The sequence below is a fragment of the Aspergillus luchuensis genome, chromosome 4 (assembly GCF_016861625.1).
Source record: "Aspergillus luchuensis IFO 4308 DNA, chromosome 4, nearly complete sequence".
Classification (NCBI taxonomy): Eukaryota; Fungi; Ascomycota; class Eurotiomycetes; order Eurotiales; family Aspergillaceae; genus Aspergillus; species Aspergillus luchuensis.
The window spans coordinates 2362800-2387946 of NC_054852.1; the positions used below are offsets into that span (position 1 = coordinate 2362800).

The 25147-nt window shown below is 47.6% G+C and overlaps 11 protein-coding genes across 11 annotated transcripts; 4 read left to right on the forward strand and 7 right to left on the reverse strand.

The window, feature by feature from the left end:
• Positions 1-400: 400 nt before the first annotated feature.
• AKAW2_40818S (uncharacterized protein) lies at positions 401-1119 on the forward strand (the record flags this gene model as incomplete). Its single annotated transcript, XM_041689188.1, has 2 exons — positions 401-779; positions 842-1119. 2 exons carry the CDS (start codon positions 401-403, stop codon positions 1117-1119), a joined length of 657 nt encoding a protein of 218 aa, XP_041542898.1.
• Positions 1120-3527: 2408 nt separating this feature from the next.
• Positions 3528-4635, forward strand: AKAW2_40819S (zinc-dependent alcohol dehydrogenase family protein; the record flags this gene model as incomplete). Its single annotated transcript, XM_041689189.1, has 2 exons — positions 3528-3741; positions 3794-4635. 2 exons carry the CDS (start codon positions 3528-3530, stop codon positions 4633-4635), a joined length of 1056 nt encoding a protein of 351 aa, XP_041542899.1.
• Positions 4636-5999: 1364 nt separating this feature from the next.
• On the reverse strand, positions 6000-7725 carry AKAW2_40820A (uncharacterized protein; the record flags this gene model as incomplete). The annotated part of the gene is made up of 3 exons (XM_041689191.1): positions 6000-6086; positions 6133-6888; positions 6940-7725. 3 exons carry the CDS (start codon positions 7723-7725, stop codon positions 6000-6002), a joined length of 1629 nt encoding a protein of 542 aa, XP_041542900.1.
• Positions 7726-10456: 2731 nt separating this feature from the next.
• On the reverse strand, positions 10457-11666 carry AKAW2_40821A (uncharacterized protein; the record flags this gene model as incomplete). The annotated part of the gene is made up of 3 exons (XM_041689192.1): positions 10457-11213; positions 11303-11560; positions 11635-11666. 3 exons carry the CDS (start codon positions 11664-11666, stop codon positions 10457-10459), a joined length of 1047 nt encoding a protein of 348 aa, XP_041542901.1.
• A 900-nt stretch (positions 11667-12566) lies between these two features.
• On the reverse strand, positions 12567-13212 carry AKAW2_40822A (uncharacterized protein; the record flags this gene model as incomplete). The annotated part of the gene is made up of 2 exons (XM_041689193.1): positions 12567-13007; positions 13132-13212. 2 exons carry the CDS (start codon positions 13210-13212, stop codon positions 12567-12569), a joined length of 522 nt encoding a protein of 173 aa, XP_041542902.1.
• Positions 13213-13820: 608 nt separating this feature from the next.
• Positions 13821-14390, reverse strand: AKAW2_40823A (uncharacterized protein; the record flags this gene model as incomplete). The annotated part of the gene is made up of 1 exon (XM_041689194.1): positions 13821-14390. The coding sequence occupies one exon, from the start codon at positions 14388-14390 to the stop codon at positions 13821-13823; it is 570 nt and encodes a 189-aa protein (XP_041542903.1).
• Positions 14391-14441: 51 nt separating this feature from the next.
• Positions 14442-15063, reverse strand: AKAW2_40824A (uncharacterized protein; the record flags this gene model as incomplete). Its single annotated transcript, XM_041689195.1, has 2 exons — positions 14442-14946; positions 15014-15063. The coding sequence occupies 2 exons, from the start codon at positions 15061-15063 to the stop codon at positions 14442-14444; spliced, it is 555 nt and encodes a 184-aa protein (XP_041542904.1).
• A 628-nt stretch (positions 15064-15691) lies between these two features.
• On the reverse strand, positions 15692-17287 carry AKAW2_40825A (glycosyl hydrolase family 79 C-terminal domain-containing protein; the record flags this gene model as incomplete). Its single annotated transcript, XM_041689196.1, has 5 exons — positions 15692-16420; positions 16482-16720; positions 16780-16920; positions 16973-17211; positions 17262-17287. The coding sequence occupies 5 exons, from the start codon at positions 17285-17287 to the stop codon at positions 15692-15694; spliced, it is 1374 nt and encodes a 457-aa protein (XP_041542905.1).
• Positions 17288-18391: 1104 nt separating this feature from the next.
• On the reverse strand, positions 18392-19849 carry AKAW2_40826A (class-II fumarase/aspartase family protein; the record flags this gene model as incomplete). Its single annotated transcript, XM_041689197.1, has 3 exons — positions 18392-19298; positions 19349-19588; positions 19647-19849. The coding sequence occupies 3 exons, from the start codon at positions 19847-19849 to the stop codon at positions 18392-18394; spliced, it is 1350 nt and encodes a 449-aa protein (XP_041542906.1).
• A 433-nt stretch (positions 19850-20282) lies between these two features.
• Positions 20283-21941, forward strand: AKAW2_40827S (uncharacterized protein; the record flags this gene model as incomplete). Its single annotated transcript, XM_041689198.1, has 3 exons — positions 20283-21144; positions 21209-21599; positions 21659-21941. The coding sequence occupies 3 exons, from the start codon at positions 20283-20285 to the stop codon at positions 21939-21941; spliced, it is 1536 nt and encodes a 511-aa protein (XP_041542907.1).
• Positions 21942-22491: 550 nt separating this feature from the next.
• On the forward strand, positions 22492-24925 carry AKAW2_40828S (uncharacterized protein; the record flags this gene model as incomplete). Its single annotated transcript, XM_041689199.1, has 6 exons — positions 22492-22550; positions 22607-22621; positions 22685-22718; positions 22782-22855; positions 22918-23871; positions 23926-24925. The coding sequence occupies 6 exons, from the start codon at positions 22492-22494 to the stop codon at positions 24923-24925; spliced, it is 2136 nt and encodes a 711-aa protein (XP_041542908.1).
• Between the last annotated feature and the right edge of the window lie 222 nt (positions 24926-25147).

Below are 25147 nucleotides of genomic sequence, written 5' to 3' on the forward strand. Positions count from 1 at the left end.
CACTTGGCATTCTAAATTAGCTATTACTACTTTCAGGGCTTTTAGATAGGGAGCTCTCGGTGATAACACTACGGAAGAAACAGGTACCGCTATCCACGGGTAACGGAGACCCTTTGATTGACGGGCGGGTCGAACTGATAGGTTCCCGGCCATAGGGCAGGTCTTCCGCGACGCTTGTTTAATGAACGCTTCAGCCTAATCATGACCAAGTGGGAACCTATTTTAAGGCCCATCTCACTGGCCTCTCTACTTTATCCACGGTTCCGGCCGCTTCTTCCGCTCTGATCAGGGTCAGCCTGTCCAAGTTCTTGAAGTTCTGCGTGTCCGACGGTCGCCTTTTGACATCTCCAGGACCTCAGCTCATCCCATTATTTTCTTTATAAGCCTGAACCCCACTACTATGCGGTCTATGCTTGAAGTCCTAGTTCCCTGTTTTGTCATTTCGGTTCTTTACTTGGCCGGCACGCGCCTCTGGCCCCAACGTGGAGTAAGCGAGATGCGTCGTGCGCCGGCAACAGCACCAGCGCCATCATCCGACATGCCGAGTAACTGGATCGACTGTGTATACACTGAGCCGGAGCCGCGCTTCTGGACTGAATATGGATCGGGTCCAGGGGTTGCAGTTTACGGTTTCCCCTCAAAGGGGGGGTTCTATGTTCTTCGCGAGTGCGTTGGGGTAGAACTGGATTTCCTCGGGATCGACCGATTTGAGAATACCGAACGACCTTCCAAGTCAGACCCTGATTGGCAGGCCAAAGAGGAGGCACATTGTGATCGTAGTTCGTTTTCCCTTCAAAGCACTAGTCGCGGTGTCACGCTAACACATCTCATTATTCACTAGTGCGTCGCTTAGGTGCGAAATGGTTCGAGACCCATCGGGATGAGTTGGAATTCATGTTCTTTCGCACACGCGAGGATACGGATCCGTATATCTCCTTCGGCTGGCCAGACGGCGGTGGTGTTTGGGTCTTGAATACTACATACGGCCGCGCTAGTGAACTGGGCACAGGTATAATCTATAATGCCATGAACATGGAGGAACGCTGTGAATTGATCAAGAGATTGGGCGGCATCTTCTACGCGGATCCGAGCGACTGTCCATATCTTAATCTTGATTGAACACGATGCCAGAAGGTATAGAAATTGAATGGCTACGTCGATTGGGGTGTTTCGGATCATAGCAATTCCAAGTGTTCATGACTACTGGTGGTCCAATTCAGGACGTGACTAAGGAATTTGATATTATTTCACACATACAAAACAGAAGGAAATCGAAACATCTTCCCCAAAGAGGCAAGGGCTTTGTGCAGCCCTTTGCGCAGTGGGCGGTTCATTTTAGAACTCGTTTCCCATAAAGTAGGCATTGCGGTGAACCAATGGGTTGTAAAGGATGTGACGGACAGGTGGCCGCAACCTTTGGGTTTGTTTAAGGGATACTTGAGTTTTTACATGACGGTATGATGCTATCAAGCCCCGGCGTAAACTTAAACAGCCGAATTCTCCTAAGCACGCTCATCTTCGCGACGCAGCAAACTGTTCCGGGAACAAGTTTTTCTAGATTGAATTCATAGCTGTTATAGCAGCTCTTTTCTAGATTTAACAATTGTTTTCTATTAATAATCTAAGAGAAAGCCTGAAAGAGACATGTATAAGAGTCTTAGTAAGGTTGAGTTCTGATATATATAACTTTTGTTCGGTGGTTGCAACTAGGACAGAGCAATGATATCTGCAGACTCGACACAAGAGGTAGGTGACGTAGGTAGGTATTACAGGCTAAAAAGTAATGAAATGAATGAAGAGAAAAAAAGTACCCAAAAACATACAACAGAAGGGATTCGCTGGTGGTCACCCACCCAACTACTAACCTCCCGGCGTGTGGCTTAAGTACGGCTGAGCGGACGGGAAGCCCTGTTTTCCACACCCTGTGGTCGTATGTGCTAAGTTTATCTTGGATTCAACTAATATGGTAAATACTAGCTACCAAGATGGAAGGAAATGTACAAGAACTAATTCGCAGATGATGGTTACTTCTTCCCCAAATAACAGTGCACCACGTAATTTCCCCAGCATTCTTACCTTGGTGAAATTCTCTATTAGCATATACTAGTAATGCATAGCTTTCGGAGGGCTCTACTCAAGACGCTGATAACGCTTCTGAATCTGACTGAAGATGACTACATGAAGCAGCGACTGGCTATCTGCGGCGCTCTTAGGCAATAACATACATTTTACCAAGCAGTGGGTGAAGTGGATTGGTACACTATGTTGTCACCCATGTTTACACTCTGCTCTATCTTTTCAAGTACATTGGGAAAGGAATGAAAGAACCAATAATAGAAATCCAAAAGACTTGGAGAATCATACATTTGTAAGAACCGTTCTCTATCTTTTCTTCTGAGATCCACTAGACAAGGTCAGTTCTGTTCCCTGAGAGTGTGTTGTAAGGCTTCTAGGCGGGTGGTATAGTTTATCGCGGAGTATAAATGCAGGGTTTTTGTGCCTTAGTTTCTTGCTGCTAACCTTTGATCTAATCCCTTACAGGTAGGTACAGCCGATAGTAGCCTGCGGGCTATGATATTCTCAGTTCTACCAACAAGTACTGCGAAAAGTCGGATTTCCCGAGAATCTCTAATTTTTAGGGCTCACTGGGCATATTACGTGGATACACAGTCCAAGTTTATTGGTGTAGTTCTTGAGAACGCCATTGGGGAGCTGTGCTACTATCGAAAATGGTAACAGAAAGACGAAGAAGGATGATGTGGATGGCACTGCAACCAGGCAATGCGGAGGGGAAGAAGGGCATTCGGCGCAAACGTCCATTCGGGAAGCAATCCGAGCCGCATTCTCGGCCCGAGAAATGCAGGAATTGCATGGAACGATATGACCACTCATTCCATAGATAAACATGCCGCTAAATATGGGATCATTTTGTTAGAGCATTTGGTATTATAAATCACAGGATAACTTTAACACCGTTTCTCGGATTCTTGTCCGACTGGTGTGACAAATGTTGCCCTATGCCCATGATGTAGAGATTCTAGTTGACGGTACCCGCTGTGTGTGATAAATTTAATTGTATACATGAACCAAGTGGTATAATTGGTGACTCGCGTGACCAAGAAAAAGGCGCCTATGCCCTATTAGCTTGATCAATACACACTACTTACGCTTCGAACAAGAGAAAACACGTATGATGAAAAAGATTATAAATCAGGAGAGCGTGACATCAAGCCATTATCATGAGGCCTTCGGCTGGGCACAGTGGAATGTAGTATGCCGGGCCAGTAATTGGCTGGTATGTCCGGCGCATCGAGCAATGATCCGCGTCATCGGCTGTGGCAGACCTTCTCGCAGTGTTGTACACAAGGATCTTGCATGGCCAATATCTATAGTAATAAATTGCGTGATCGGTGTAATTTCTCATGAATATCATAGCTTGAGTAGCTTATAATCTGGAATCTCCAGCACCGTGAACCCAAAGATCATCTTAGCAACCCCAAAGGAGATATACTCACATATTCCTCACCATGGCTATTCCTACTTTCAAGCAATTCTATCTTCCCGAGAAGAAGGGTTTCGACAGCTTGGTGCTCCGTGAAGTCTCAAAGCCGTCTCCGAAGCAAGGCCAAATCCTCGTGCGCATCAAAGCCGTTTCACTGAACTGGAGAGATGGCATCATTGCCCTTGGAACCTATCCGTTTCCTGGTCCAGATGCCCTTGTACCTGGAAGTGATGGAGCAGGTATACTTTATTTTTCCTCTTTCATAACAGTATGTTGAGAGTTTGCAAATAGGCATTGTTGAAGAAGTCGGGGAAGGTGTGACCGAATGGAAAGTTGGCGATAGAGTGCTTGCCAACTTCACGCAAGATCACATTGCAGGAAAGCTGAACAAGAAAAGTCTCCTCTCACAGCTGGGTGGCGAGATTCAGGGCCTTCTAGGTGAATACTTTATTTTCCCTAAGCTAGGAGTGGTCAAGATTCCCGATTACTTGACTTTCGAGGAGGCATCTTGCCTTCCATGCGCTGCCCTCACGGCCTGGAACGCACTCTATGGATTGGTTCCCATTCGCCCTGGACAGACTGTGCTGTTGCAGGGAACTGGAGGCGTGTCCACGTTCGGACTACAGATTGCCCATGCCGCAGGCGCAACCACGATCGTGACCTCGTCCTCAGATGAAAAGCTCGCCAAGGCCAAGGAGCTCGGTGCCACCCACCTCATTAATTATCGGAAGAATCCAGACTGGGCAGCGGAGGCCAAGCGGCTCACCAAGGGTAACGGCGTTGACCACATCATCGAGGTCGGTGGTACTCTAACCTTACAGCAATCCTTTGACTCGATCGCATTGCATGGCCTTATCCACTGCATTGGCCACATCACGAACCCTGATCCACTTGGTGCGGGCAAGGAGCTACGCGGTCCTGATGCTGCTTTTCTAGCGCTGGATCGAGTCTGTATCGTCCGGGGAGTGGTGGTAGGTTCGCGGGAGCAGTTACAGGATATGCTGGAGTGCTTCGGGGCGCACTCTATCCGGCCAGTGATTGACCGCATATTCGACTTCGGTGAGACCAGGCAGGCGTATGACTACCTCTGGAGCTCTAGTCACACCGGGAAGGTGGTTATTCGGATCCCATGATCATTGATTCAGCCTACTGCAATGCTGTGCCCGTTCATATGATTCACGAGTGTAGTATTGCAACTCGTCTGTAATCAGCTCTATATAGTGTGCCAATACAGAATGCTCATCGATCAATTATTTGGGGTTCTTTTCTTTTTCTCAATTTATTTCCCTTTTCTTCCCCTTCTAATGGCCTTCCTCGGCGTCCTCAGTTCCATTCTTGATGAGAGTGCGACTTCCCCTGCCCTCTATATCACGGCCCCCTTCATGTTCCTCCCGGAGTCTCTCCTTGTATTGAACTTCCATAATTCCTTCCGGGCTTTCTTCCGGGCCTTCATCCTGTTTTGGTTGTCTTCCGCTGATCTATTGTCATCCCAGCTTTCGTCTCGGCCATCCCCATTCACACGATCCCCATCATTTCGATAATCGTCTTCTCTCTCCATATTATCTCTCAGTTCCCTTCGGTAGCCATTACATTCATAATGCTGTTTGCTCAGTACGCGTGTTAGACTCTCACGGTGTTAACTCAGGTAGCTCCCCACCTAATCACTGTTAGCAAATCTGATTAAGGTCTAAGAGTCCGAATCTCATGGTACGACTGAAGAAAATCTCTGCAATAACAATCCTCTCCGGCACAACACGAGAGACATCTAGTTCAAAAATTACCTAACTACCCTAACGTGAATTTTCTCCTTATGTGGTCATTGACATCTTAAGAAGATCAGTGTGCTTCTGGTTCTTGACGGCCGCTTACAGCTTCTTTCGTTCTAATCAAACTTTGTCGTTAGCCCTGTGGGCCTCCCTGCATACATCCGTGCCAGGACGGTTCGCCCGACTGTTGATGTAGTGCCATCAAATCAGCCCGAAAGTCTCTAAATCAACCGGTTGGCATGTTACGACCACAATCACTCTGGCCACAGCAACCTCCTAACATGTCAAAATTTACCTAAATACGGGCAGGGTCATACATCAGGAGGACCGCAATGGAAACCTCCGAGACCTATGTCGAGTAAGGTGTCCAAATGTTTCATGACACACGAGATAAGCATTTGATATAGGTGACGGTGTATGATTTGAGAAATAACGTGACCTAGACTTGCCAAGCCTCATGCCCTGTTTGTATATCCTATTTTATAGATCTAGGTTCACAAGGGGTTGGGATACAACCTCAAGCCATTCCATTTGCCCGCTCCTTTCTGCGTACCTTGTGGCTTCCACCATGGCCTGATTCAGAAGAATTGACCTTAGTGAAGTACCACCAATAGGTGTCCCCTCATTTCTCCCTGGCGAGAATGGTAATAGATCATGGTTCCTTGAGCCACGTTGAATTGTGCAGTCACTTTGACCGCATCTCGTACCCGCTTCGGTATATCCGTGAGACATCACGTCCGCCAGCCATCCAGGCACACAAGGGCATTGGCATAGTATTCTGGCTTGGAGTGCTGGAAACAGTCGAAGGCCGAAGGTGTCTATAAGATGAACGAAATGTGGCCTACAATCCCTGGGCAACATTACCGCCAAGCGTGCCGCTCCAACAGATACCATGAAGAGCTGAGACCGAGAATTTGCGAAGTCACATGTGGAACAAATACGGGGATGACATGCCCAATCCTTGTCACCGAGATTTCCGAAATCACCCACTACCCTCATGCCGCACATACCAAGCAGTTTTGTGGCAATGGTGCACACGTTGTCCCCAGACATTATGGGCGAGTAAACTGGTGCGACCTGCTGGATGAGACACCGGTGTGGTGATGATAATCTAGTGCTTGTCTCGAGCAGGTTGTCTACTCGCCGTTCGAAGCCGTGATGCCTCAGACCAAAGTAGAAATATGACTGCGGGGACCAGGCCAAACGGAGAATGTAATCCTTTCGTATAGCCTTAGCATTGGCTGGAGAGAAGGCGTCGCGTGTTGTGGCCATCGCACAGGCTCTGCATAGCCAATTCATAGCATTATGCTCTCCAATCGATGCTTGCACATCATGATCAACACTCCAGCCCCGCCACATTGCACCGATGTACGTACAAACGACTTCGGCATAGTCGTCCATGGCCAACTCAAAGGGAACAGGCCAATTGCCGTAGGTTCCGTACGAAATAGATGCCACCATCAATTTGCGGACCCAAGCATGGCTCGTACAAAGTATGCCGGTATGTGTCAAGTATGCATTGCTGGAATCCTTTGTGGTGTGATCGAGCTTCGCCAGCCAACGCGTGAGTTCCGTCCCTATCTTATTTCGCGCTCGCCAAGGACAGTTATAGGTTGGATGCTTTGCAAAAAAAGTCTCAAAGCTTTTGTTAAGTGTGATTACAGAACTTACAAGTTTAGGTGTATCACCGTCTCCGCGGTTTGCCGTCGCCCAGTCCTCGAACCAACAAAAATTGTCTCTGTAAGACGTGAATGCCAGCTTTGGTATCATATCTGCATGAGCACACAACGGAAAGTTGAGTGTCATTATTTGATGGTTACCAAGAATGGGTCCACTAGCTGATTGAACAATATCGTCCTTGACATCATCCTTCCCGTAGCGTGGAGGACACGGTGCAAGGTCATATTCCTCAGCAATAAGGCTGCTTTGTCTTGCTGTTGCGTACACTTCGGACAACGCACTGCAAGCCATGAGGCAGCGGTGGATGAGTAGATCATCCGTTTCCGCTCCGAAGGCGGATGCTGACACCAGCTTGCTGACGATTAGTGTTGCATAATCAGCAAATAAACCCAGCCGCAGCAAGTACTCTGTCGATACATCGATCATTGATGTCAAATCAGATAACACGGACTGAACATGGATCTGAAAGCCTGCTTCAGTACAGTGGAGGCAGGGCCTATAGGCTAGAGCGTCTTGGAAAGCCGTAGTTTCTTGATACATTATCAGATCGTCAATTGAATCACAAATCAGCAAAGCAACTCGCAGTGCCACTGTCAATGCCTGGTGAACGCCACTGAGCGTTGCTGGAAATGCTGTAACATGATGGTCGTTTAGCACAGCCCGAATTGATGCGATGTCGGCTGCTGATTCTAACTGTTCGACCCAAATGGGGCTGTAAATGTTTTTGAGATCAAGCAAGGCGGTAGCTGTCATTTCTTCTTTGCAGCTGTTTGCCATATTCGACTGAACCTGTGGGTTTGAGAAACGTGTTTCTGATTGCGACAGGTGTTTAAATGTAGATTGCGTTTTGGGCACGTGTCTGGGTCTCGCTCAAGAATTCAAGTGCCACCAATAATTACTAGTAGCTGAGAAAGTTGGAGCCAGATGAATTGACATATATGTGGGATTGTACAGCATTTAAATTCTGGTTAGGCCTCCCATGTGATTGTGACTGCACTTGTGATGGAAGCAAGGTAAAGGATGGGATCATAGACAGAAGAATTGTTCTTGCTTAAACGAGAAAGATCCTTGCCTGAATGTGATAGGCCAAGCTAGCCAAGGCAACAAATCCTTATTCTTTTCTATTATCTATTGCCTCTTAGAACTCCGAGTCATACTGTGAAGTGTTGCCTAGTGATTTGAGGAGCACAATTTGTGGGGAGGGTCAAGTAACGAAAGGGATGCCAAATGTGCTATTTACCAAATCTACTATATTTTGGATGTAGTGCTGTCAGTGGTCATTGGCAGGGCTTATGGGTAATTCCTGTTTTCGGTGTGTATCAAGCACTGCATGAATGTACGTCACTCCTGATTGGGAACTATTCGTGCTACCCTATCTTCGTGCTACCCTAACTAAGATGGAAACAAAAAGAGAAATCGAACAGTCAGGCAGCGGCGATAGATGTTGCAGTTATTCTGGCAGTAAGAACAGGCGGTAAGGATGCTACCAGTTGTGGAAGCAATAGCAATTCTAGTTCTAAGCGAGAGCAAGAGTTGGGTGGGGGTATCTGATCAGGTGGATATGAGTAACTCATAGGTGAGAGATTCTTTCCGGTCACTGTCCTGTTGTTTCAATGAATCGGTTTTATCTTATACAAGTTGCAGTGAATACAGCATAGGCTCTATCTTGGTTATATTGCATCCACACCACTGACTTTCCATTGAATTAACGTTGGATCCAATATTGTATGACAGGACGTGCAGGGATGGAAGCAGCATGGCTCTCTGGTGTGATATCACATACCCTCCAGCTCCGCGCTTTCCGGGCACTTCTATGCTCTCCCTAGTTTTTCTTTTGCTTTGCAACCATCCTTTCGAGCGTACTGCCTAGATGACGTCCTCTTTCGACGTGGCCCGTGTCAACTTGATTCTTCATGCATGTCTACGCTACGCACTACCGCTATCATACTGCACACCAGTGTCGATAATCTCACTTTGACATGTAGGGTATTTATTCTCATGCACCTACCCATAGACAGGTCGGTAGAGAGAACAGGGTCATAAGTTCTTCAGTCGGTCTCATTATGATAATATGCCATGTATGCTGTTAACCCTATTCATTGTGAGAGCTTATCTACGGAACCCACTGAAGTCGGTCAGTACTACTGACAAACTGTGTATGCTGGTTTACTACCTAATACTGATTGGCACCGATCGTAATATACTAGATTCAGTGTCAAGTGACCTAGCCATGTTCCGCTTAAGGCAGGGAGACAGAACAGGAAATCAGTGTCTTGAACCACAAGGGGATTGATGACCATCACTCCATCTCTTGATTTGCAAATCTTATTGCCTCGACGAAGAGGCTTAGTTGTCTAAAGAACGGAGCGTGGGACAACAGCCACGGGGCATAGGTCAAAGAATGATATAAACGCTCTCAAGTCTGAGATGTGAGGGTAACACATATTTTCAGACCCTATGTGGCCTTCCTTTCATCCAAGGACGTGTTGCCAGCGTGGAGTGCTTTCTGGTATCCCGAATTCGTCCGCTTATAGCTATGCTTCTTCATGACTGATCTCTATGACTCCTGTCACTTCGCGCGCCTCGCTTCACTAGTTAGCCTGGAGAGGGTACTGATGTGCGTGGGCTTCGTCATGTACCTGCTTCCTTGCTTCGGTTATCTTCTCGTACGCCCTCCGTCTATCCGCCCTTGCTTCCTATGAAGGGCTTACTGCTCTAAGCTGAAGAAAGACACCGCCTTCTGGGTCACCCACATCACTTTTGGGGGTGCGACTCTAGTATTGATCCTAATTGAGCGGCCCGCTTTCTACACTGCATGTGATGCATCAAGGGTGGCAACTCGTCGGATTCTCGGAGGTCTCGAAAGATTGCAGCAAGACAAGTTCATGATTCTGCAACTGACGGGGCTTATTTTCTTCTCAAAATATGTCAATTCTTGTCAGTATATTCTCGAGGCAGACAAGCACTAGACCCATTTAGGTCTCATAAAAATTATCTTACGTCTTCCCTGCTTACGATCACTTTTGGAACCCTTTATGTTATTGCCATTAAGCAGTCTAATAACAGACGTCAGCCGCCCTGGAAACCTGGCCTAAACAGGCTTCCGATGATTGGCAACCTCCACCAGTTGGATGTTAATTGACCATGGGAAACAATCCACAAATGGCTTCAGCGATATGACCCTCTATTTGGGGCTCAACTCATTCATTATAACACCAAGCATTGATCCTCACAGTAGCCTTACCAATTTACATTAGTGTGTACCCTTGAGTCTGCTCACAAGGTGCTCAAAACCTCTTTATAAAATCTTGATATCAAACTAGCGACATTAGGAGGGACTATTATACAAAGGATAAACTAGAATCTGATTACACTTCCTATGAGATCACTGGATCATTTCCCCTTGCCTTTCCTTTTCCTCTCGGCAGTGCAAGTATTCCCAATATGAGAAGGAACACGTTAACTAGCCAGCTTCCTTGCACATTCTTTGTATCGATTGCGGGAAAGTTCAACTTTCAGATCCGTATGTGGAACGTTCTTCAGCCGCTACCAACAACACCCTTCTCTCCGCCTCCTCCTCACCTTCACTTCTCCCCTCGGCTGCTATCGCCTTTCGTAGACCCAAGTACCCCAAAACACCCTGCCCGACCGCAAAAATGACCTCATCGACGGTCATATACCCCATGAATATCCACCAATGCAAGAAGACCAACAGCCAGGGCTGGGGCGGAAGAGGTTCATCGGGCGGCGGCGGCGGATCGTACGCTCGCTCCTGCTGCCCTGGGGGCAAGCGGAAAATCCACAAGATGGCCGAGAGCGCGAAGATAGCAGCCTGAAAAAGGCGGGAGCGGGCAAGGAGGCGGTTAAGATCTGTGGGGGTGGTTGGTGATGGGGGATGAGACGGAGGAATCATTATGGCCTGTTCGCGGGGCTCCTGATGATGCTGCCTCCTTGGTTGTCCTTGTTTTCGCTGTCGTCTTTGGCGCTGTGCTTGCTTATAGAAACCCAGAACAGGGAGAATCACCGTCGTGATGGGCAAGAGAAAGAAGCAGTGGATGCCGCGGAGGAAAGGGACTACGTCCCGCTCCGGCAGCGGGCAATCGTGCGGATTGTTCGGCGGGCAGAAGACGTCGGTGGTGAGGTCTAATATGAGCGGGACCAGAGTGAACAGCAGGAAGAAGGAATAGAGAGCGAGGATTAGGAGGATTCGCAGACGATGACGATGGGGTCGGGTCGGAGGGGAGTAGTAGAGACACAGCAAGAAGCTGGGGTTATGGCATTTATAGACAGACAGTCAGCTGGGTGGTAGGCATCACAGCGAGATATGGTGGTGGGGCGGGTGGTTTGGACTTACAGGACGTTGGACAATACCCAGTCCCCTAACACTTGAGCGAGATTGGCCCAGTCCAAGGGGTAGACAGAGAACGGCGACGAGGGAAATTTGGAAATATTCCAAAGACAGGCGGTGTCAAGGGATTGAAAAAAGCCATGCTCGGTGATGCAGAGCAGATTGAAAAGCAGGTAGGCAGTGGAGATCCCCCGGCTGTCTTTCGTCTGCCACACATGCTTGATCTGGGGGATAAAGGAGGCCCAGGTTAGGGCAAGGATGATCCTGATTTAGTCCTCGGTCAGCAAAAAGAGCACACCAAAACAACGGGAAGACGTTTTGGCTAGATAAAGTCATACAAACTGAAAGGGAAAACGAGAGTCCGCCCCATTGGATTGAGATTTTTGGGAACTAGGATCCTCAAAATGTGCGAAGTGCTGTCGGATGCTGTGGGCGGCCGAGGATGAAGAGAAAGTTAGAAAGATAGGCTCCCCGTCCCATAGTTATATAAACAGCGCAAGACACATGCCACTATTTTAGCGACCCCTTAGCGTCTTGGAATTGAGGACGAGGAGAAAAATGTCTTAGGGATAGGACACCTGCATGTTACAAACAAGTTAAAAAGATACAGAGCACGTGATTATCACAGAGTGACCGGTTTAGAAGAAATGAACAACATGACCTTGAAGGAATAAAGTACTGTCTGTCTAGCTACCGCAAAAGCTGTTATTGGGCTCTTTATACCAGCTCGAAGACTACAAAGTCAATCATGGTAGACGGCCATGATGCTTACCGCCTGAGCATGGGATGTAACGTAATGTAAATTACAGTACCGTATGTTACAATACAATGCCATTCCATAATTACAATATGATACATAGGGTTCGGTGAGGGCTGCATGCCAGATGAATTGAGACCTTAATCTTCTTGCATCAGGTCCAGAAATGGCATCGCGATACAGCGCCACACCTGCGCTTCGGGGATGGCATGTTTTAATCTGTCGGGTCGGCTTCAACCACCCAATATCCTGAGTTGTGTAGTTCCCACCAGCGACTTCGCTACTGGCGCGGGACACCATCTGCGCGAGCGCTCCATCAGTATCATTGACGGCCGCCGCGGCCACTTGACACCAGTACACGTCGACGGGGTCTGGATTGGACCCCAGCGTCGTGTTGCAAGTACGACCGTCGGGCAGTGCTCCGTTCTGGAGTAGCGGATCTAATTCTAAGCAAGCGAATACAGAAAAGGAAGTTGAAGGCAAAGCAGATAGTTGTTCGATTGTTCGTTACTACTAAGGATACTTTCTAAATAGGTAGAAGAAAGGAGAGAGCAGTACCCGATTGGGCAGGCACGTTGCAGGCAGCGTCAGGGTCGTCTGTCCCTGCAGGCTGCTGATATAGTCGCTTTCGTCGTCCGAAGAAGAGGCCTGCTGGATGGCGCCTTCCTCAGTTATGTCCGACCAGCCGCTCAGGAAGAAGAAGGTGCTGGGGTATGTGGCATCAGGCTCTTCCACCCCGCCTTCACACCAACGGTGGCCCTCAAAACGGGCATCCACGTCCGCGTAGGCGATGTCCATCGATCCGCGGCGATTGTTGGCATCGATGATCGCATTCTGGATGACTCTATTCAAGTCTTCGACGAGTTCGTTCAGCTCCTGTCGCACGCTCGTCTCCAGCACGGTGTAGGGATTGGTGGGGTTCAAGCCCCAGTACTTGAAATTGACTCTGTTGCACTACGTAGTCTGGGCGCTAAAGAGCTTGGGATATCCGGCTACGTAGAGATACAACTTGCTTAACGAAGACAACCAGATTAGCGCGCGAGCTTTACATGAAGCGCAATGCAATGGTCAAGCTTACCTGATTGCTATATGCCTGTGCTAGTAGATCGCAATAGATATGCGATAGTTGGGCCTGTGGGCCCTTGTCGCTCGTATCCATTATGACATCCGGAGCGGCCTGCTAATAACGCGCGCAGAAGTAGTTATCAGAGGAGGCAACGAACCAGAGCTGACATAGCAGGATACAGTGCGTGATAATTTCCGCGAGGGCGACATCGTTGCCGCCCACCGTCACCGTCACCACGCTGGTCTTATCAGTATTTGTCCAGCGCTTGAGCTTGTCACGCAGCCTAGAGAGCTTTTCCCATTGATACTCAGGTAATGTACTCCGTATCAATACAGAAATTAAGTATGGAAACTTTTGCAGCGAGTGAGGAATCTCAATTCGGGGCTTCCCAGGCTCGGAGAATTGTTCATATACAATAGCTTGTCTATGTTACATAGCAGGATGGTTTGGACAGAATGGGTCATGCTTAGCCAGATTGAGCTAGAATGGATGTATAGTTATGAGCTCTCCTGTATATAATGTCATTACTGTGGACTGCTGACAAGTTAAGTTATTATAGACGCATACATATTTCTATCCCAAAGCTTGATATAGAAGAATCGGGTAATTGGATGCATTGCTGAAAATTCAGGTGACTCACGAGTTGCCTGAGACTTGTCGCATGTAGCGTGTTTGAAGTTCATCTCCTCCATCGGCTCGTACTATATGATCTCCAAATCCACGGGTGCCGCCGCAGGAATAAAAACGTTGGGCTGTTCGCCCGGCTCCCGTACGGTCCAGCTTCCTGTGGCTGGAATTGTGACTGTCGTCTCCAAATGGTCCTCCCGACTTCCCCAAACCCACCAGTCGAGCCGGAGGCCCTTAAAGAGACACCAGATCCCCTCCCCGGCCCGTGCCTCCCCGCCATCTTTGCTCTCCATGTCCGTGAGCAAGGGAAGTTGCAAGACCTCGGACCACGTTTCTCCTGGACGCAGACTGGCAAAGCCATTATCACGGCCTGGCGAGACCTGCATGTCAGGGTAATCAACGAATGCCCATCCTCCACCGCAGACGAACCCTTCCAGATTGACCCACCGATCCCGCCAAACCCAGAGCTCGACGGTCAACCCTGCCGTGTTGAAAGTAAACGGCCTACCACCGCTACCACTTGTTGGCACGTACGTCACATGAAGGGTCGCAAGCACGAGGTCATCCAGTAAAGCCACCTGGTCCTGGGGGCAACATTCGAATTTTGCAATCAGAGTAGGACGGCATTCTTGCGCTCTAAACATATGGGTACATAGGGAGCTTAGCATGTAGCAGTAGAGGAGCAAGGAAGGTTATCACCCGGAGATCAACGTCGGCATGATCGGCATGTTCTCATTGTCCTCGACTCTGAAAGATAGGAAGGGCCCGCCTGGCAAGACGACTTTAGAGTTTTCTACTTTATCGGTCCAATTCCATGAGCCATATTGTTGACCGGGCCAGAGGAGTACATATCGCTCGCCTGTCTGTAGGTATGGGATAAGACGGCCGGGGATAACATCGTAATATTGCTGAACATTGCCGGGCTTATGGATATTGTAAGGGGAGAAGTGCCCATATTCTAGTTGGGGGAGTATAGTATACTCCGGGAGTTTGACTTGGTGCAGCTCGCCCTGCGCGGTACATTGAAGAAGAATGAACCCGTTTGAGGTAGCAAAGCCATGGGTCTGCGGGTACCATGCAAAGACACAGTGATCGCTAACCTCATCCACCCGCTGTAGGGTCACATGAAACAGGTAAGGAGATGTGCGTGACAGTCTTCCCGGACCTTGAAGAGCGAGTGAAAAGGCAGGCGCGTCAGACCTATTGCAAGTCGCCACTAGATTAAATTATTGGATCATAATTCCGTTTAGTGGCGAGATCAGCTCACCGACGGTCCTTTTCTGTATATTGCAGAAAGGGTGTCAATGCTTCTTCCATTTCAGGAGGGAGGAGGTGGTGGGCAGTCCGCTGTCGATTTTTTACAGTCGAAATGGGGAGCTGAAGCGGGTTCAAATATCATTACACTGGAAAGATTTTGACGACAGGCCGAATGGGTAATAGAAAGCAGGGTTTATATCAAAAGTGTGTATTGACAAAAGAGTGGGGGTGAGGCTAACTTCACCTGGCACCATCTCCGGAGTCTTGAAGCGGGAAGTTCCGCTGGTACGATGCGGCTAATCTACTTGAACCTGGAGCCTGTGCATCGAATGATGCCGCCCGGATGAAGCACTACTCCGTATGCCTCCGCTGTATTGGTATTAATGTGAACGGTATGGTACAGTATAGCCGATACCATGCAATTTAAAACTTTACAGCTAATAAAGTATTTGTGGCAACCTAACAAAACATACCGAGCTTCTTATATGTCCTGATTCGGCATGATAGATGATAATTACTAGGAATGGATAATGAATATATCTTCTGACAGATGATCCTTCCATATACAACTTATATAACTGCTCATAAATTTGATCGTCGGGTTTATTGTCCACTGAAGTCCAAAAGTTGGTGACATCTATACCATCCAATATCGAGTATATTTCACTCTCGAAGCTCCAGCAACGCATCACTTTTGAACAAGTATTGCTTCACCTGCACCCACAAGGACCTTGCCATCAATCACCGTATCGTACGTTTTTGGTCCAACAATCCGGGCATTTTCATCAACATGTTGGCCAGCAAATGTAATATTACCAGCGATATCCACACCAGGACTTGTCAGCCTAGAAACCTTTGCATTCTCCCAGTCAGCTGTAAGGGCTAGCGCTGTATAAGGCCTAGCAACCGGATCAGATGTTGAGTTCCAGATGTTGAGGTTGACCGCCACAATAGCATCAAGGCTTCCGGCTTGGTAGACCGCATATGCACCGAAGTTTGTTTCGTTGACAAGAACTTCCGTCTGCTTGTTCCCTCCTGCAAACACAGCAGCATTGAAAAGATTCCCATAGTACATTGGGTTGACGTGGGGAGAACTGTCGTTGTAGAGAACAGGCTGCCAGGGTGAGTAGCGATAGCGTGTTCCCATGTGAAAATGAACACGGGATACCTTGAGTGAGGATAGATACATGACATAGTCAATGGCCCAGACAGCAGATGCCATAACGTCTGAGATATTGAACGCGCCCTGGCAAGAAATGGAGTTAGTCTCACCGATAACATATTTGATACCTGAGTTCGCTGTCGCATTGCCCAGATAGTCATGGTACCAAACACGAGAGAGCATGTTGGTGCGATCGAATAGGGTGTCTTGGATTGTTGGCCCGGCGCCCGTATAGTGGCAACTAGCACCCATATACTACGAAGCCCCTGTTAGCAGACAGTCCATAGATGAATTTACTGATCTTATGCCCATTCACCTCGTGGTCGGAAACCGTCTTTGTCTTGTCTGCGCCCATACCATCTAGCTCCGCATTTTCAACATTCCAGTCCGTTCTTTCGTCGAGATGGCGAGGTGCCTCAAATGCACATCCTTGGAACAATCTCGTTGCGTCCTTACCAGTCAAGTTCTGACTGATAGCTGTCGCAAATTTGTTCCATTGGTTCACGTAGCGTTGGACTGTCCAATTCCCGTCTCTATGCTTACCATTCCCCCAGCCTGGTTAATACTGTTAAACTCAGGGTAGACAATCACAATCTGATATCGAGCCAACTTACTATCTACCTCATTTCCAATCTCGAACGCATATAACGAGTTGCCCATGGTCTCGTAGGCAGCGTTTGCCTCGAGTACACATTGATCAAGGCCGTTCCCAATATTGTAATATGTCTCGTTTACCGTATTGAAGAAATTGAGGCCTTGGGCAAACCTGTTAGCGTTTTGCTATCTATGGTGCCATGATAACTATACCATATATATATTGGGTGCCATTGGGGAATTGTCTGAAGGATTGGAACCAAGACGGGCCAATGAGCGTATGCGATGGCTGGTCAGAAGCGACAGAGCTAAAGGGGTCGATAATAGCTTCGGTCTGATTCGGATAGTATATGGCAGAGCTTTGGGTGCTGCCGCCCACACGGAAGATCGGATATGCGCCCGATATGTCGTACAAGTTTTGGATCACTTGCCTCGAAAAAACGTTTGGGTGTCTTGGAAAAGTTATAAATACGTGACCAATAGTATATAGGGTTGAACATACGTATCATTTCCGGCATAATCTGTCATGAACGAAAACTCGATGGAAAATGATTGATATGCTGCATCCACAATCTGCTTCCCAGGTCTAGGGCTAGCCGGCGGAGAAATGTTTATTTCGCGGGTAACATTGGGCTTTGCTGATTGGTCGGATACTGCAAGCGGAATAAGAGATGCAAAAGTGATGAAATTTGCAAGAAAAGGCATTATGGAGACTTTGCTTGGTGCCACCTTTCCAGTGTATCAAGCCGTCCAAGCGTTCTTCGTTATGCTTTTATAGCACAGAAACAGGCAAGAGTCCCAGAACTCCAATTTAGCCGAGCATAATATATAGTTTGAGAATGGCTGATCTTCTTTGTTCTTATTTGAGGAGAAATTCCTCCTTGTCCCTTGATCTACAGCTTTGGACCAACGACCCCGCAGCTATCAGTTGTTTTGCCGCGGAAAACAGTACGGGCTGATTGAGAGCTTTGACTGTCTTACATATATGCCTCACCTTGTTATTTGTCCCTTCTTGAGGCAGAGAGACTCATTTGTGGGGTGATAGTTACACTTGGGAGAGAGCAATATTTCTGTACGATGCCTACATCTTGCCCCTACACTAGGACTAGCAGATTAACTACTTAAGCATCAAAATACCATAAGTAGGCTAGTGACCTGCGTGTGATCATATATATAGTAGACCTTATACACCTGCAGCATGTTGTTTCATTGCAATAATGTAGGCGTACATGAACCGGGAACCTTTAACCCGAGAATATATTAATTAATGCGTAAATCCCTGCAGATGAATGTCACCGTCCTCGCCAAGTCGGCAGCAAAACTTTCGCGACCAGCGAAAACCCGTTCAGCAAGTTTTCCTACCTGTTTGGCAGCAACTCTAGAGGTAATGAAAAAGATGAAAGGTTTATGCTTCGAGGAAGAAAACGTTTCCTTGTACTTTCAATGCACACTCTGACTTGCGGTTTGTGATTCCTAGAGGCACACACCCCAGCCATGGCAATTGGCAGGAGAGTACGATAATAACGTAAGCCACCTGCAGGTTATCCAATAGTTTCCGATCCAGTGTGAAGAGCAAACGAATTCCCACGTATTATAATTTATATCTCTTGTTAATCACACTGACGGAAAACTCTATTCATCATGAATGACATTCTCAATCATCTGTCGGCAGCACCCAAGATACTGACATGGATCACAAAGGGACCTTAGCCTCTCCACTCCGACTTCAGCTACCAGACTGTTATCCTGTTGAAGGACATCGATCAAGGGGAGATTTCCCTCTATTGCCTTTGTACAGGCCTCATAAGCTACGTCATGTGCCCTCTGGCGACCAAGCTTCGGCGCAGTTCCCATCATCACTGCCTCCGCAACAATCAGGCCCTTGGTCATGTTGAGATTGTTTGACATGGCTTCAGTGTTGACGAGAAGGCCCTTGATAACGAAATTTGCTTGGTGTAGCGCGCCACAGCATAGGACAAATGAATCTGGAACGCAGCTCCACTCCAGATGCCAGGGGCCAGAAGCTCGTTCGAAATCGGACACCATGGCATCCAGAGCCAATGATGCGTTCGACCGAAGCAGCTTCGAAGAGGCAAGTATAACTTCGCTTGATATAGGGTTTCGCTTCTGAGGCATGGTTGACGACGCTCCCCGAAATGGTACGAAGGGCTCAGCCACCTCGGCAACTTCATTAGACGACATTATGATGATATCTAGAGCGATTTTCCCTAGAGATCCCCCGATGAGTGCTAGAAAGTTGATGATTTCGGCAATGTGATCCCGTGCCACATGCCATGTAATTGATGGATCGTGTAACCCGAGCTCCGTCGCAAGTTGTTTTCGCACCTCCAGACCGGTATCATCCGAGCCGAGCGATGCCAATGTTCCTGCTGCGCCGCCGAACTGGACCAGCAAACAACGATGCTCTATTTCGGTCAATCTTTGGATATGCCGTTGGAGACCAGAGAGATATACGGCGCATTTATAGCCAAATGTGATTGGAAGAGCATGTTGGAGATGGGTCCTGCCTGCCATGGGTCTTGGAAGTGTCAGCACCTCTTTAAACAGTGTTGCATCTCTAAGACGTACGTGTCGGCATATTTCTCCGAAAGAGACTTTAGAGTCGCATTCAACTCATGAAGGTTCCGACGGACAATAACAAGTCCTCTACGCATTTGCACCATGGAAGCGCAGTCCATGATATCTTGTGTTGTGGCACCCCAATGGATGTACTTGGCATGTTCCCCGGGCACCATCTCGGCCAATTGCCACACCAGCGGCAAGACGGGATACCCAACATTTTCGGTGTCCGCAGCCATGCGGTCGAGGCTATTTTCATGGATGTTATTAGGCCATAGTTGTAGGGTTGGGAAAGGGGGATACATACTCTAGGTTTTCGTACTTGGCGTTCTCTGCGATAACATTGGCTGATTCGTGTGGGATAACATTCACCTTTGCTTCAGCTCGCGCAAGAGCAATTTCAACTTCAACCAAACACTTGATGTAAGCTTCATCTGAGAATATGTCGCGGATCTCTTCCGTTCCGAAAAGATTGCGGAAAATGCGGGAATCGACCGCACTGTTCAACATTGTTTGGGATGTGTATAGGTGATGCTGCTATGGAAAAAAATTGAAGGTATGCGCAGTGTGATGATTGTGGCTGATGGATTTCCCTTTTAAATGAGTAGCGTCGGAACAGTCGCTGGTATCCCGAGACTACGCTGGTATTATCCCGGAGCTTCGTACTATTCCGACGGGATAGGCCTTATCCCGAAACTAGTCTCCCGAGCCAGCCCTATTCCATCCCCGCAATTTCGGGCTAACCATGCGTCAATCTTCTTGGCTAACATGGGGTACCTACATACCCCCAGGTTCATCTACAATATCATCCGGGGAAGAGTGTCTGGTTGTGGGGTAGCCCGTCAACTATAAATGCATTCAAAATGGACTGCATATATCGTCACCATTGATTTTTTTTTTCTTTCTTTTGACAACGATCCTGTGAAAAACAGTGGTGTCAAGCATGGCGCTCCATGGTCACACACTGTCACTTGCCCAGTTGATTCTGGTAGTATGCCCTGCCTTTTTCCTCTTTGGATACAATCAAGCCGGCGTCGGCGGCCTCGTATCTGTGAAAGACTGGACTACAACCTTCCCCGAAATCGATACCATCCACACGTCAGGCGCTGTGAAAAGCCACAATTTAACAGTCCAAGGTGTTGTTATCTCGACATTTACCCTTGGTGCATTAGTTGGGTCTCTTTCATGCTCATTGATCGGTGACATCTTGGGAAGAAGAAAGGTTATATTTGCAGGCTCACTTGGAACATTGATTGGGGAAGCCCTATGTTGTTCCTCTTTTGGGCTCGCTCAATTGATTGTGGGAAGGCTTATAATTGGAATAGGCATTGGAATGCTTAGCGGAACAGTACCTGTCTGGCAGTCCGAATGTTCATCGGCACATAATAGGGGCAAGCATGTTGTTCTGGATGGCCTTTTCATCAGCGCTGGGTACGCAATAACGTCGTGGGTTAACCTGGGACTCTACCAAGTCAAAACCGGTTCAGTTGCCTGGAGAGTGCCACTGGCAATTCCGGGGTTTATTTCGCTTATCCCCATGTTTTCAATTTTCTTTCTCCCAGAATCTCCTCGATGGCTTGTTCAAAAGGGCCGCCTTGAGCAGGCTCGCACAACACTCGTCAGTCTGAGCGATGCATCAGTCCGGCCAGAAGACGTGAACGGCGATATTGCGGCAATCCAGTCAACACTAGAGAATCACTCTCGTGGTGTCTCAATAATGGATATTTGGCGCCCAAATGATGAAAAATTACTCTTTCGCTTCGCTCTGTGCATTATGCTCCAGTTCTATCAGCAGATGTCGGGAGGTAAGTGCCCATAGAAGACACGCCCTACGTGTATGCATACCATTGCTGATGCAACTACTTTTAGGAAACCTTATCTCAGTCTACGCTCCGGTTATCTTCGAAGATAACCTCCGAATGACCAGCATGATGTCTCGAATACTAGCTGCCGCGACGCTCTCGTGGAAGTTCCTCTCGTGTCTCGTGGCTTTTTACTGCATCGATCGGTTCGGTCGCCGCGTGGTGTTTATTGTCAGCGGGTCGGGAATGTCGCTATGTATGCTGGCCTTAGCAATCACCACGAGCTTTCCACATACAAACAAGCCCGCTTCCATTATTTCGGCGCTTTTTATTTTCTTGTTTAACTTCTTCATCCCTATCGGGTTTCTGGGTGCCAACTTTCTATACTGTACCGAGGTAGCGCCGCTCCGGCTGAGAGTTGCTATGGCTTCGATCTCAACCGCAAATCATTGGCTTTGGTGAGCTTCCATTCTTGCTGCAGGCATTTTCTTGGAAAGTGCCAGTGCTGATTTGTTAGGAATTTTGTTGTCACGATGATAACTCCTGTCGCAATCAACAATATTGGCTATCAGTATTATATAGTATATGCCGTGATTGGTGCATGTATCCCTATCTCGGTGTATTTCCTGTATCCGGAAACTATGGGGTGGAAGCTGGAAGACTTGGATATACTGTTCAAACAAGGGCTGAGCATTCGAGGAATTGTTAGGTCGTCTTATCGGCCTCGAAACTGTGATGCAGAAGGCCGGGTTTCATTTGAAAAAAGTGAGGTTGAAGAAGTTGAGCATAAGGACCTTTAGGTATGTATCATCGGATATCAGTAGGATTCGGAGTCAATTATGGCAATATGTTGTTCCAGAACGTACGTGCCTTACAATACTCAGTAAGCACGAGCATTGTATGTTAGCTTGTAAAAGAATAAACAATAGTATTATCATGTCTACTGATGTCAGTATCAGATGCCTACGCCTTGAGTATGAATCATACAGCTGTCCGAGTCTTTATATATATTTTGCACTGCTGACAGTATACTACTAAGTCGGGATAGTAGCTGAACGTTGACTGGGCTGTTAATAAAGTTGGACATTTAATCCCAGCTCCATTTCTGGTTGTTCTACAATATTGGAGCGTCGTTCTGCGAATTGCTGTGGCTGAATCACACAGTCGATCTATTGTGGCAGGTGGAGCGAGGACAGTTCCGACTGCCATTCTGTCTCGGTTTTAGCCGTGCTCACGTGACCAGGTGCTTTCTATGCCTCAGGTGACCCACTTGGGACTTTCCCCGCGCCTCTACATTCCTGGGCTTCAATCTTATTGGGATAGCCCTGTACTTCTGGGATACCAGGTATAATGGAAGCCATTGAAGAAGGGGGTGCTATACCCAGGCTGCAACTCTCGTCTCAAGTGTGGTGTGTTTCCATCTTCCGAATTTTACTGGATGTTATTGACAAACTGATATTCTCAGCGATCGTTGCCGCATGTATGTAGATCCACTCAAACATATGGATTGTTGGCCGCAAAGAAGCTGATTGGGTATCTTCAGAAAGAAGATCCGCTGTGACGGATTACTCCCATCGGTATTGCTCCCCCAACCACTCTATAGATAGATGGATTGGACTGATACGGTGGGACCCGTGTAGTGTAGCAACTGTAGAACCGCTGGAGCTTCCTGTGTCACATCTAAGCAACTCAAAAGACGGACGCGGCCCAGAAGGTTAGTGCTATATCTCGTCACATTATTCAATTATCCAGGGATGATGTTAATGAATTTGTCAGGCACCTTGAGCAGCAAGAAAGGTTGCTGGATGAGCTCAGGATCCAAAATGAGAATCTGCAGCGCGAAATCCGGCAACTACGTGCTAGCCATTCCACCACTGTTGACAAATCTGTATGGAACGACACCGCACCTGGATTCCAAGCCCACAGTTATCCAACACTGCAAGTTTCAGGATCGTCTGATACGGCAGCTACTACAAGTCAACAATGTCAACCTATCATAAAGCATCTGGGACGCTTAGTGCCCTTAACACCGAGTGTCGATCGTTTTGCAGGGTCAGCAACAGGCATTTATTTTATACGCTGTGCTGAATCAGTATACAAGTCTCTGTTCGATCATGAAGAAGGCTTTCCAGATATTGTTAATCGGCTCCATTTACTCGGTCCTTGCCCAGAGTATTCCCAACCTCTGCATTTATTACACTCAATAAATTATTCTCGACCACTGCATTTCATGTTGGACAAGACACGAGCATCATATTTGGATGCTTTAACAGAGTTCTTTCATTCTTGGTCATCTATTTGGCCAATACTCATGAAGAAAGAGTTCCTTTCCGCCTTCCATAGGATCTTCGATCGTGTGGAGGCCCACGACCCTAATCTCTCACCTTCTGATTATGTTATTCTGAGGCAAATATTTCTTGTCCTCTCTATTACTGCATGGAAAAATTGCTCATCCACAGAGTGCAACACATACTACCATAGAGCCGTGGAATGTGCCCGACTAACAACCACACCTGAAAACGAGGACCTTCCAGGGCTGCAGTCCCTACTTTTAACTTGTCTATATCTTCAACTTACACGGAAGCACGATGAGTGGATACAAATTTGCGGACAAGTTGTTCGACTTGCGCAATCTCTAGGACTCCATCGACATTCCCGACGCTTCCGATTCTGTGCGGGAGAGATGGAGTTAAGAAAACGCATATGGTGGTGCGTTTACGCTGTTGACGTGTAAGGCTTCCAACCAACAACACCTGCCTGTTAGTCACTAATCTCCATAAACAGTGCGTGCAGCATAGTACACGGTCTGCCGAAAATGATCCAGGATGATGATGTGGATACCGACCTACCTGTTGATACGGATCTAGACGACGCGACTGCCACTGACATACCGCTCCCCCTTCCGGGAGAGACAACAAGCATGGCTACATTCATCCTCTACGTGAAATTGCTCAAAATATTCTCCAGCTGCCTCAAGTCGTTATATACGACTACCAAACGACGTAATGGTGTTGCCAAAATCACTGCACTGGACCACGAGCTCTCGGTGTGGCGCCACAGTGTAGTCCAGTTCCAAGGAAATGAGATGAAAGACCATGACGATGGTCTACCGGACACTCTTCATATGAGCTCAGCAGATCAGTCTTTTGAGACACTATTTCTACACTTCTTAGGAAACGTGGCTCTTGTCCTGATTCACCAGCCAGCATTGACATTCGACCCGAAGCACCCTCAATTCATGAAGAGCCTGTCGAGGTGCGTTCGTGCAGCACTCAATATACTCAGTATGTTGGGAAGCAGCCATGATGATCGAAGACTTCACTGTTTGTTCCCGAACAAGTCATCCATAGTCTTCCAGTCGACGCTGCTGTGCTTCTATCATCAATGGATGTGCATGGCGTCTTCATTAACGCCAAGCCACAATCTTGATCCCTTGATGGGCAAAATAGTAGATACTGCCCTCAAGCTTCTCGATATACACAAGGCGGAACTAGTTACTCCGGATACCGGTTCGAACACGACTATTGACGTCCAGACGATCTCGGCTGCTCAAGACCTTGTTCGGTTGTTTTCGAATCGCATAGAGCATGCAGGAGATGCGCCCGTGTCCGCTGTACCGGCTTCTTCGATGACTCAAACCTCTCCCTCATCATTCATCTTCACACCGCCAGCTGGTCTGGGTAGTCATGAACCACTGAGATTGGAACGAGAATCACAAATGTCAACAATTCCTCTTGACTTTGGGATATTGGAAGACGGTTTTCTCGACAACGGATGGCTTTAAGGGATAAGGATACTCTAATGGGTGCAAACAAAGGTGTTTACTCTAATGAAATCAGATATACAGATAAAGAAATTGTCCCCTGAATTTCTAATGCTTCGGCGACTAATCCCGCGACTAGAAGTTATGAGCATGAGGATACCATTGATAAACTAGGCACTAACAATCGCTGTGACCATTCATGTATCTGATGTAGGAAGGTTAGACTGATTTGAATGTATGATC